The 12,184-nt window shown below is 34.9% G+C and overlaps 1 protein-coding gene across 2 annotated transcripts in view; it reads right to left on the bottom strand.

The window, feature by feature from the left end:
• Nucleotides 1–12,184, bottom strand: part of LOC108907120 (neo-calmodulin-like) — a 90,972-nt gene that overhangs the window by 5,585 nt on the left and 73,203 nt on the right. Inside the window, exons 1-2 of one of the 2 annotated variants that reach the window (XM_023456310.1) lie at nucleotides 9,086–9,515; nucleotides 633–768 (exon numbers count right to left, since the gene is read on the bottom strand). In XM_023456310.1, coding sequence (XP_023312078.1) covers nucleotides 633–768; nucleotides 9,086–9,166 — 217 coding nt within the window. In that variant the 5' untranslated portion in view covers nucleotides 9,167–9,515. Of the gene's footprint in view, nucleotides 1–632; nucleotides 769–9,085; nucleotides 9,516–12,184 lie in introns of those variants that run through there. The other variant, XM_023456309.1, reaches the window with a different exon arrangement.

Below are 12,184 nucleotides of genomic sequence, written 5' to 3'. Positions count from 1 at the left end.
ATTATTATTAATTATTAAAAAATGTTAAAATGTTTTTTTATTGTCCATAGACATACAATAAAGTGATTTTTTTTTCTTCAAAAAAGTAGCAAGATACGAACAAATTCAAGATACAAAGAAGTTGTGTTTTTAGTTGCTTAGTGCGAAAAAAATTATAAAAGTTTTATAAAACTGGCATACATTTTTTTTTTGTCAAAAATATTGATTAAAGTGCCTCCCGGTTAAGGTGCCACTGGACTTAATAATTTTAATCTAGTTAGAGTTAAAGATTTTTATGAAAAAACGATTTTTTAAAAAGTTTGACACTCAACCTCAAACTCAGGAATTGTATTCGTATCTAAATTAGCGCGTTGGTATGCAACAGACATACTGTATGTTCCAAAAATAAGCGTCAAAACTTTAACCACATATTAAGTCACCAAACGCAACAATTTCGGCCTAATAATTTTTTCCGAAATAATTTTTTTCGCTTGTACTTAAAATTCTGTTAGTGTAAACTGATCTAATCCAAAGATTTTTCTATACAGCTCACATCTGTGTTTATGTCTTGCTATTACCTCAAAAAGCATCCCAGTTCTCTTAAAGGATAGGTATTTTTTATACTAAGCAAAAATATGTGTCAATGTTCTTACCTGTAGGTCTCTGACCTAATGACCTCATCACGACTCCCAGTTCCGCCATTGTTATGGTGCCATCTTCGTCTTTGTCGAACAACATGAAGGCTTCTTTGAATTCTGCCACTTGGTCTTCCGACAATCCATATTCAGTCTAAAAGACCAGACAAAATATGATTACTTCATTCAAAGACTCAAGTCAAGGGAAAGTAACATTAAATAAATTTAAGAAGATTTACTAATGCAGTAAATGACACAATAATATACTCCGGAGTAAAACATAAATTTCTGAATTATACCAGCAGGTAAATAATGCAGAATATTATTTAAACCAAATAATTAAAGAGTATATATAAAGTAATATTGCAATGAAAAATTTGGTATAGCAGATTTAAATTAAGGAAGTCAGTAAAAATTAAGAATATATATAGAGCAATCTCTTTAAAAAGTTATTTAAATGACAAAGTATATATTTAATTTTTTACACCTTTTTTTTAGTGACGTCTTTATCCTTCAATGTTTAAAAAAATGAGTTCACTGTGATATCATATCACACCACAAATTAATCTAAACATGCCTACTGAACAACTAGTACAGTTCTCAACTCACACGCGGTGACACCACACCGAGTGATTGATCGAGCCAAATCAGGTCATGTAAATTCATATTTTTATTCGTATATTTACATCAATTATAATAAAAATACATAAAGGATAACGTGTAATTGTACACAATTATATAAAAAATCTATTTGAAAATTCACAATTTTTATCAGTATATGTATTTGGAAGCTATTTGAATTTATAAATGACATGATATAAAATTGGTTAAAAGCTGCATCAAAAAGCCTTTTCGTGAATAACATTACGGCCAATATGGCAGAAAGGCTATGTTAAAAAACCCACGATTGATTTTAACTACTGCATCGTGGATTTCATTGCATATGTGGTCTATAAAATGTAACACTAACACTACTGGACTGGACTAAATTCAGGACAATGTTTTAGGAATGTACTATTACTTCGTTTTCTTGTTTTTCACTTATTGTTACTGTCGTGCTTTTCATTGTTGCTATTGCAGAGCCTTAGAACTAGGGAATTCCAGTCCAGTGATGCCGGCTAATGTTTGACATAAAACGAATTTCGTCAGCTGTTCTCGTTAGAAGACAAACACAGCATATTTTCGTTTTCAACCTCGTTCCTATCTGATAAATAATCATTAAAATTCATTCCGTGCTAGACTTCAAAGAAAATCGCTAGCCTTGATTTCCCGCAACTATTTATACGATCCGAAAAACAGGTATTATCCTTTGACAACGACAGTTCTGCACAAAACGATTAATTTGCATCTGCCACTAACTTGTTAATAGTCCGAGTCAGTTCATGTTCTGATTCGCGCAATGTCCAATTAGTTAATCTAATAGCTGTAATGTCGCTAATGAGGTTCATAGGGACTAATTTTTACATAGCGAAAGGTCAAATGTTGAAATTTGCATTTCGTTATACTTAACGTTTGTTCTTAGCGTTTTTTTTATTAATTATGTAGTTAATTATATAGAAGTTTTTTAGATATTAATTGTTGAATTTCACAACTTTATACACGTTTCCTTTAGTTCGTAGTTAAGAAAAAAACATGTAGGGGGAAGTGGTTTTTTTTTGCCCATATCTAGCGAGAGATACAGGATGTAACTAAATAAATGTGAGGTGGAGGGGGATATTCTTTTATGTAACAGAAATCCATTCGCCTCATTCATGCGAATATATAACCCTTCAAAAGGAGGGGGAATTTATTTTATATTTTTTCCTTACCTAGTGAAATTAGTACATCTTTCTTATTATTGAAAAGGTATTTACTGAACAATTTCTTGATATTCCCTTTCAGTTATAAGAGGTAAAATTGAATAGTTTACAAGTAATGTTTAACGTAATTTTTTATGTCGTCAGTATGGATGGTCAATTAAAAACATAATTTAACATAATTTAATTTTATATTATATTATTATTATTTTATTTTAATTTAATTTTTTAATTTAACATAACATAATTTTGAGCAAATAAAAAATAAAATAGACCATAGCGCATAAGTTTACTCATAGGTACAGACTAGAGTCTAATTACAATAAAAAAAACAATAAAATGAACGAAAGTAAATTTAAAAAAAGCTATAATAATATTGTACATATAGAAAAAAAAAACAAAATTCCATGGACGTACCCCGGAATTTTCTTAGGGGGGGAGGGTTTACACTAAAAGCTTCAATTATCTAAACAAATACATAATATACTTATTTTTGTTTCACTTTTTATATTAATTAAAACTATACAGAACAAATATCAGTAATAATAATGTAATTTTTCAAACTGGCAGCATGCAGCAAGAATTGGGGGGAGAGGTCTCCCCCTGCTCCCCCTCTGACTACGCTCTTGAAAAAACAATTGCAATTACTACATATGAATCAAATAATGCAGTTTTTTAATTCTTGATTATCTTGCACAGGTTTCTTGTACCCAGCTTGTAAAAGAACCCCATGCTCAAAAGTCTATAGGATTTAAACCAAGTGTTCGAGGAGGTCATGGACTATCCAACGATTTGAATATGTTTCGTTTAAATATCGCTGTGCAAACCAATCCGATCTTTGACACCTAGAAGTACATCTTCAAGCAATGCTGGAGGTACTTCTTCGAGAAAACATCTTCATACAATTTAGGTGACAGAAATCAAGAGTTCCAGTCCAGATATTCAGAGAAAACTGTTGATACATATAAACTTCGACTGAGAGTGTCGGTTCTCTTCAGCTTATTTGTGAACATAATAACAATTGATTCTCTTGAGTCTGTAAATAAAATCATGATTTTAAAATCTTTTTTTTTTCATTTTTTGCCAAAATTCATGATTTTGCCTAATCTTTTCCAGAGTACAGAATGAGAAAATGTGGTAAGTGGTTAAAAATTTCCTGCTAAAAGAGCCTGGACTCGTTGTATGTGAAAATGATACAATAGGGAAATTAGGAAGATAGCGTCCTAATTTCGCGATGACGATCACAATCATGAGTTCTTCTCTTGAGAGTTCCGGTTTCACAATCGTTTATGAAGGCGTGATGAAGAGTAATATGTTTAGGGTAAATTTGAGATGCCTCAAAATTGTTACCATTGGCAGGATCAAAAACGACATGCATATCGGTCAATTTGGCGTCAGTGTAGTCTTGTATATGTATATGATAGACTATGACCACTCCACCGTGGTATATTTCCATTACAAGGGCGAAGTTCAAAAATTGGATATAAAGTTGATGCATGTATTGAGCGAAAACAACAAAAATGTGCGTGTTCGTCAACTACATCCATTGTTCCAGATTGTTGCTAGAGACGAAAAATGAACCTTTAGTTCAACGCCAAGAACAGAAAAGCATGGCTTAGGCTTAACAGAATGGTATCTCTGAGGGCAAAAACTGGTATCCATCCGCGTGAATGTAACCATCGCTACTGAGCCTTATTACCAATAACTTCGTCATTTTGAAGTCGCAGTTGAAGGCTGATTTTGCAGCATGATAATGCTACTAAAAACTATTGTAAGCGATCAGCTGCTTCCACTAAACTCGGTGCAGCTTTTTATGCTGATTCAAGGCTTGGGAACAAATCCATCGATTGTAGTCTAGCAAATTTACAAACCACCTTCGAACTGGGCACCCTAACGAGCCCCTTCGGACTCGTATACACTTTGCGGAGCATCCACCAGCTCCCCGGCACCCCAACAGCCAAACAAATATTTCCCAGGTGCATTTATTATTTTCATACCCCCAAACTGCTCATTTGAGGCCCATTTACATAATTCGACCGCCTAGTTCCCCGCTTTCAGAACTGAATACCGAGTTTCGACGCTCAGAATATGAGGCGAAATGAATAAACGGCGCACGGTTCACTTCGTCCCATTCCTCTCTCGTTCATATTTCAAATGTCATTCCGTTCTGGCGAATATCTACATGAGAACTGCGTCAACTACTTTGACGGCAATACCGCGGGGTTTCTTACGGTTCGTAGCACGCTGAGAAGTAGACTGGGATGGATTGTGGCGCGGTGTACGGGGTTGGTCATTTTGGGTAGGTTGGCGCTAGTTTTCTGTGGATTATTTATTAAATTCGACAAATCAGCTGGTAAAATCCCACCTAACTTTTCATAAAATTTTACAGCGATAAAGTAAAACTTTTTGGATTTAACATTCGTGGAGGTTACGACTGTGACCCGCTTATTACCATAAAAATCAGTAATTAGTCTCGTGGCTATCGTGCATCGAACTGTCAGACGCAATGCAATGCTTTGGGGGCACTGAAACTGGCTAAATTGACAGAGAAATGGAACATGAGGTGCTTAAAAAAGCACAAAGAAGTAAAATAAGTAAATTTGGAAGCAATTTCTTGCGTTTTGTGGTGCTTTAGATGAAATAATATCTTCTCTTGTAAACATTATAAAAATTACGCTATCAATATGAAAAAAACTGATGATTTTATGACAAGAATTAATTGAAGAAATATGCGGTTGATCTGTTTCCTTCATTTATGTTAGATCTTGCAAATTCCTCGAAGATATGGGCGTAGCCTCTTGGATTTGTGGGTACACATGTTCGCAAGTGACCCATTTTGAGTGTTGCGTCAAGAGCTCCAGCCTATCGCCGCCCAGACGCACCAGGGTTCCCGGAAGACGACCCCGACAGATTGGCGCCAAGGACCAGGTACTTATGCGAGCGACTCCACGCCAAGAGGGACTCTCCAGCAAACACTCGAACCGATAGCACGTCTTCTTTCACAAGCTTAGTTTTCAATAAAAATAATTTATTTGTACCGTTGAGAGAACGTTTTATTTTTACTGTACAGCGAAAGCGACCCTCAGATTATTTTACAACTCTGTAGGAAGCATAGTAGAGATCTGCTACATAGGGATTCGAACCAAAAGCTGAATACCCAAATCGATACAGTATGAATCATACCATTGGCGTCCCGGCTACTGCAGCTTCTATTACTTCTTTGCTATATTTTATAATACAATGGTAAAGGCATATCGCCTTATATGTGTTAAATGCAACAGCATACCTTTATCGACATATCAACAACACTTTACCAACTCATTGTTACAAATTTTTGCCATTTTCGTCTTTGAAAACTATAAACTGATTTGCCCCCGCTACAAAAAAATTCATCCCTTACCCTATGTGTCTCGGAAAACATAGTTTTCCCGCCAATTTTACCTATAGCGCACTTAAACATCGACAGTCTTATAAAAATAGCTAAAATGTAGAGGTTCACCATTTTCCTCCCCATTACCACCCCCCGTAATCATGGAAAACCCGGCACATTTCTATTCGAAAGGTCCAACCTACACAATGACACTAAATCGCACCGATCGGACGAGGGTTCGCGACCGAATATTTGTTACACTGAAAGTTTATACCCCGTTAAGGAAAAATCAGAAAGAGTAGTTCGAAAATGATTTAAATACTGGTCCACTGTAAAACCTGACCTGGCACAATGCGAGCATCATGCTGGAAGTGATCAAAACGGACAAAAACTTTCGCAAGAAAAGGAATAAATAGAATTTTATATAACCTATTTTATATCAGCAAATTCAATTGATTTTGCCGTTACTGTTATTTTTAATTAATAAAATTAATTTGTGGTTTTAAATAATATAATACTTTGGCATACCTGATGTTACAACTGTTCAAAATTTTGACACTACTACTAAAAAACTATTGTAAACACTATGGCAACGACAACTGTAAAATCGGATTTCAGTATTTCCATTTCTCATGCAGCATTTTGTGTGAAACGTAATACCTGATACAGATTTTTTTTTCATTAAAACCTATACCAAATGATGATAGACGGTGGAATAAAAGCTCAACTGTGATTTATTTTTCAATTTTCTATTAAAGACACCTTTTATTTAGAAAGGTCAAACTATGAAACATTAGTAGAGACAGTAAATGATCATTTGGATAACTGTGTATACAGACCGATGTAAATACATCAATAAGTTCATATTTTCGCATTCCTCGTTGTTTATACACTTAAATTTTTTATTTCGCGCATTGTACGCGAAATATGCATAACTTGAACCCAAGCCAGCCGTCGCGTCGTCCCAGTCCTGACACAGTAACATACTGTACGTATCATTTTTAATTATAACAAATATAACTCAGACTCGCCAGTCTTAGCAGAGGTGCAATTTCCTCTAGTTTACGACAGCCCATAAAATCGCCAAAGTTCTGATTTATATTTGTAAGCATCGGATTTTTGGGCAAGCAAACAGACACACACTTTTTTTGTACGCCATGACATAAATAAACCGTACATTTATAGGTTTCAACCAATACAGAACATAGTTAAAACATATATATTTTTTTATATACACGTATAACTGTCTAAACAAAAAACAGGGGAAGGGCTCTCGAGGTTCCAGCCGTTGCGTTTATTATTGCATCCAATTACATTCTCGCAATTTACAATACCTAACTGGACTTCTACGTAAGAGCGTAAATAGTCACAGGCGTACCATCTTTTCTTTTAATTCATATACTTAATATTAAGTTTGTTTTTTAGGGCCATGGGCGTAGCTAGGGGGGCAGGGGTGTGCACGGCTCACTCCAGAAAGCCCGGTACACACAACACGAAAAGAAATTCATAATATGTTCTTTCTCATCGATAAGTCGGTGACTACGTGACTTTTTTTATTTTTTAAGGGGGGGGAGTCAATTAGGCCTCAAATTGAGGGTTAAGGTTGTTTCAAGGTCAAATTGAAAAAAAGCAGAGCAGTTAAGTCCGACCACGTGTTATACAGAATTTTGGTCCGAGGTCAGTTTGTCTGTATCAGGTTACTTGAAGGTCGTCTCAAGGTCATTTCAATGTCAAGTTAAGAAAAGCGAAGCAGTTACGTCTAACCGCCTGTTATACGCGTATTTGGAGTTGCTGAGTTCCAATTTGAGGTCAGTTTGTCTGTGTCAGGTCATTTGAAGGCCATTTTAAGGTCATTTGAAAGTTAATTTATGGAATAGACTCTGGAATCGATTACCGTTCTTATAGTCGCTGGGTCCGAATGCGAGGTCCATTTATATTAATTAATAAAGGTTCAAGGTTATTCCAAGGTTGATTTAAGAAAATGGCCTTCTGGTAGGGTCAGTGAGTACCGAAGCTGCATTGATATGGGGCAATAAGGGTTTTTATGTAGGAATATAGGTGTTTATTGGGTAAGATGGAGTGGAATAAGACGGGTATGGATTATGTGGGTATATTGGTTTATACGGAGTCATATGAGTGTATATTGAAATGGTAAAATGGTAGAGTAGGTTAGTATGAGAGAATACAGCGTTTTGTGGAAGAATATGGGTGGATTCGAGGGAATATGGGTGGATTCGAGGTAATATGGGTTGGTATGATTTTTTGCGAAGTTTATATAGGTTAATATTGTCAGTTCAGTCTTTAGTTTAGATTCGATGAAATACAGGGAGGTTCAAAATCGCCCCTCACCAGAAAACTTCTTTTTTCTTAAATCAATCTTGGAATGATTAAACCTGATTTGATACATATAAACGCACCTTAGATTCACGCTGAGAGACTTCAAAAACGGCAATCGATTTATCGGTTTCTTCTTGGTTTGACTTTTAAATGACTTTGAAATAACAATCAAAGGACCTGATGCAGACAAACTGATCACGGATTTGAACTCAACTAGCCCAAAAACCTATAACACAGTCAGTTAGATTTAACTGCTCGGTTTTTTAAATTTGACTTTGAAATGACCTTGAGACGACCTTTAAATGACCCCAAAATCCTGTATAACAAGTGGTTGAAGTTGATTGCTCGGCTTTTCCTCAATTTCACATTAAAATGACCTTGAAATAACTTAAAATGGCCTTATACAGACAAACTAACGGATTTGAACTCACCGACCCATAAAACCTAAACTCCGAGATCCTTTGATTCAATGCACTTTTTCTCAATCTGACCTCTAATTGACCTTGATCCTGACTAGGAAGGAGGGGGGGAGGGTTGCGTTTGGGGTGAAATCGATTAGTTATTGGATATAAATAATAAAAAAAAATGTTTTCTTTATTTTTGCCAAAAATGAAGGGAGTTGAAAACCGGCCTAATTGACCCTCCGTTTTTATTATTTTTTTTAGAATTAAACGAGAGAGTGATTAGGTTTTGAACAGTTATATCGGCATTAGAGAGGCCTTCATAGATTTTGCAGCTCTGAATCCAACCCTAGCAAATATCCCGGCTCCTGCGCCCATGTGTCTATTTTGAATAGAACCGTTTAAATACATAAATAAGTAAATAGATAAACTTGCGCACGCCTATGACTGTCAATTTTCCATCGTTTTCCCACCCAAAAATCGTAGGCTTATTTATAACGGTGTCGCAGAACGCCCATGAGTTCTGGGAACAAAACCAAACGGCTAGAAATAATAAATCCTACTTACACATGATTGCTGCACGTCTAAATTGCTTGTCAATCGCCTCAATCGAGAGTATTCCTTTCCGTAGCGCTCGGTTTCGGTCATTTTTCAATTTCGCTCGCGGCCCACTCCGATTTGGACGGCCTTACTGTCCGTGTCACCGTCGACGGGCAGTAAAATTTCGAGTTTTATCGCCCGCACCTTCTCGCGCTTCACTATTTATATATCAATTTATTATTTTTGCAAAAATCATGGCGGGATTCGTCCGAATTGCGCGCTTTTTAACGACCAACTAAATCCTCGCCGTTTATATAAGACGTTAAGTTATTTTATTTTCAAGTTGGCAAGCGACATGTCCCGTGAACGGCTTATTATTTGTTTGGTGAGGTTAATTTCAACGATTTTAGGAATCCGAGCCTGCTTTGTTTCGCTGATCGGCGATTGTTTATAACTGAAGTCCGCGTCAGTTGGATAGGATTCAATCGATCTAGTCACAGGCGTGAACGAATAATTAGCGCATTGTGTTTTTCGGTATTAAAAAAAGTGTAAAAATACTGCGTCTGGGTTTGCTGAAAGCCTCGCGATTCCCGCGAGATTAACAGGAGTGTTTATTTCAACTTCTGTGTCTTTATTATTATAACTGTCATTTAGATTTTAGCGGTGTTCTTGATGAACTGAACTTCAAATGTTTGATTACAGTTACAGGCCAGGAAAATAAGCTGGGAAATTACCATTTCGCGACTTTTTGTTTCGGCAAGCTGAATTTATCACTATAGATGGTAAATATTAAAAATCAGTTCGATTGTGGAGGATCCTCGGGATTGTCCAGACTAATAATTAGTTAATTTGTTTATAAGGCCATAACTTGTAAACTTACCGATTCCAGATTTCGTGTGAATTATTAGACAGTGATAAGGAATGAGAGGATGCGACGCCAAAACGTTCTGGTAATAATAACGCAGTTTATAAATGTTTAATTCAAAAGTCATAAATAAACTTCTTCTGTTTATAACTTTTGATCTAATCAATATTTTTTGACGCTCGAGGGCAATATTTGTAGGTCTTTTGAAGATGAAAAATTATACAATTAACCACACTGTAAACAATCTTCCCCCCGTTTTTATGACTGTGGAAACTAATATGTTATTGTACATGAAATTTAGCATCTATAGTGATAAATTCTATATTTCCTGACCTATAGTATTAATCATTTGAATTTACCGCTAGCGTTACAAGCTTTTTGGCTGCGTTGCTAGTAGACAAAATGTACCAGATCTGTTCAAAAAATAACTTATTATTATTAATTAGGTTATTGATTCAGAGTTAGTAATTTTCCACAACCCCCAACATTTTTTAGAAATCGGTTCTGAATAAAAAACACAAAACTTATCACTTTTAACACTTGTATCATAAATAACTATTTTTATTTAGAAACCATGTTGGCAATTAAAAGCTTTCTTTTCTCACTGTATCTCATCTCCTAATAGTCCAAGAGAATTAAATTAAAAATTAAATTTTAATGAAATCTTGATAATTGAATTCCTCTCATTATGATATATTGATTTTAAAAAAATCATCAAAATCGGAGCCGTAGAAGCCGAGACATTGAACACCGAAGAAGGCTCGCTCTTTTTGAACGCGTAATTTCAATTTCTATCATTCATCCCCTCCCCGCGGTTTTGCGGCTCAAATGGTCGGATTGGCGATATTCATTGAATTTTCATAAAAAAGGCACGCGTGTGATAATATTTATAAAAGCACATACGAAAAGTTCTTAAAAAACCTACCAAATTCATATTTTGTTGTTACATTATGTATAGTTTTGCAGCTAACGTTTGTTGACTNTCCAAAACCCGATCCAAATCGGTCTGATAGTATTGGTATGAGACAATTTGTTACTAAATTTCAGCTCGAAATGTCGTTATTTTTTTACGTGAGTGCTGGGGTTAAAGTTAGGCATTTTAATTGGCGCTGATTTTTTTACACATACTTGGACCCCGGAACAATCATATAGAATCGTTAGAATAGCAATTTTCTTTTTTTGAATAATTTTTGGAGCGAATTTAAAAGTTAGAAAAATGTTTACTTTATAAACAAATACTTTCGTGAAGCGGTTTTGCGGTTTGGAAAATATACCAAAGTAGGATATTCAATGAATTTTCATAAAAAAGGCACACGTGTGATAATATTTATAAAAGCACATACGAAAAGTTCTTAAAAAACCTACCAAATTCATATTTTGTTGTTACATTATGTATAGTTTTGCAGCTAACGTTTGTTGACTTTGACACTCGATATCTCGGAACTTATAGGACCGATTTGAACGTTCTTTTTTTCAAGTTAAGCGTCTTTCCGAGAACTGTTTTTTAGTACTTTGGTATATTTTACAACCCACGAAACCGCTTCACGAAAGTAATTGTTTATAAAGTAAACATTTGTCTAACTTTTAAATTCGCTCCAAAAATTATTCAAAAAAAGAAACTTGATATTCTAACGATTCTATATGATTGTTAAGGGGTCCAAGTAAGTGTAAAAAAAATCAGCGCACATTAAAATGCCTAACTTTAATCCCAGCACTCACGTAAAGAAATAACGACATTTCGCGCTGAAATTTAGTAACAAATTGTCTTATACATACCAATACTATCAGACCGATTTGGATCGGGTTTTGGAATTTCGTTTTATAATCGTTTAAACTACTTACATCTACATTTATAGTAGAATTGGACAATTTCTTGCCTGTCAGTTTGACACTTCCAAATTACCTCGATTTTCATCACTTTCTTACGTTGTTTTGGCTATTTAGCAACAAAAATATGATATGCGCAGGTATCAAAACAATTCTATCTTGTAGCAAATTTCATAACAAACAATTTCACCAGTAATAGTTTTTTCTGTAAACTGCATATTTAAGAAGTTATGTTGGAAAATGTTAGAAAAAACACGTCATTTTTGAGTATTTTTGCAGTTTTTAATTTTTTCTGCAAATAGCACAACTTTTTTTCTTGGCGCAACCTTATATTTTCATTGTATATATTATTTTCTACCGATTTTTACTAATATCTAAGTTACGTCAAGCAACAGCCATATCTCGAAGGTTTTGAGCTTAATTCTCTTGGACTA

Source organism: Anoplophora glabripennis, unplaced genomic scaffold (genome assembly GCF_000390285.2).
Source record: "Anoplophora glabripennis isolate ALB-LARVAE unplaced genomic scaffold, Agla_2.0 scaffold282, whole genome shotgun sequence".
Lineage (NCBI taxonomy): Eukaryota > Metazoa > Arthropoda > Insecta > Coleoptera > Cerambycidae > Anoplophora > Anoplophora glabripennis.
The sequence above is the reverse complement of the archived record's forward strand: the minus strand, read 5'-3'. Positions and strand labels throughout refer to the sequence as shown.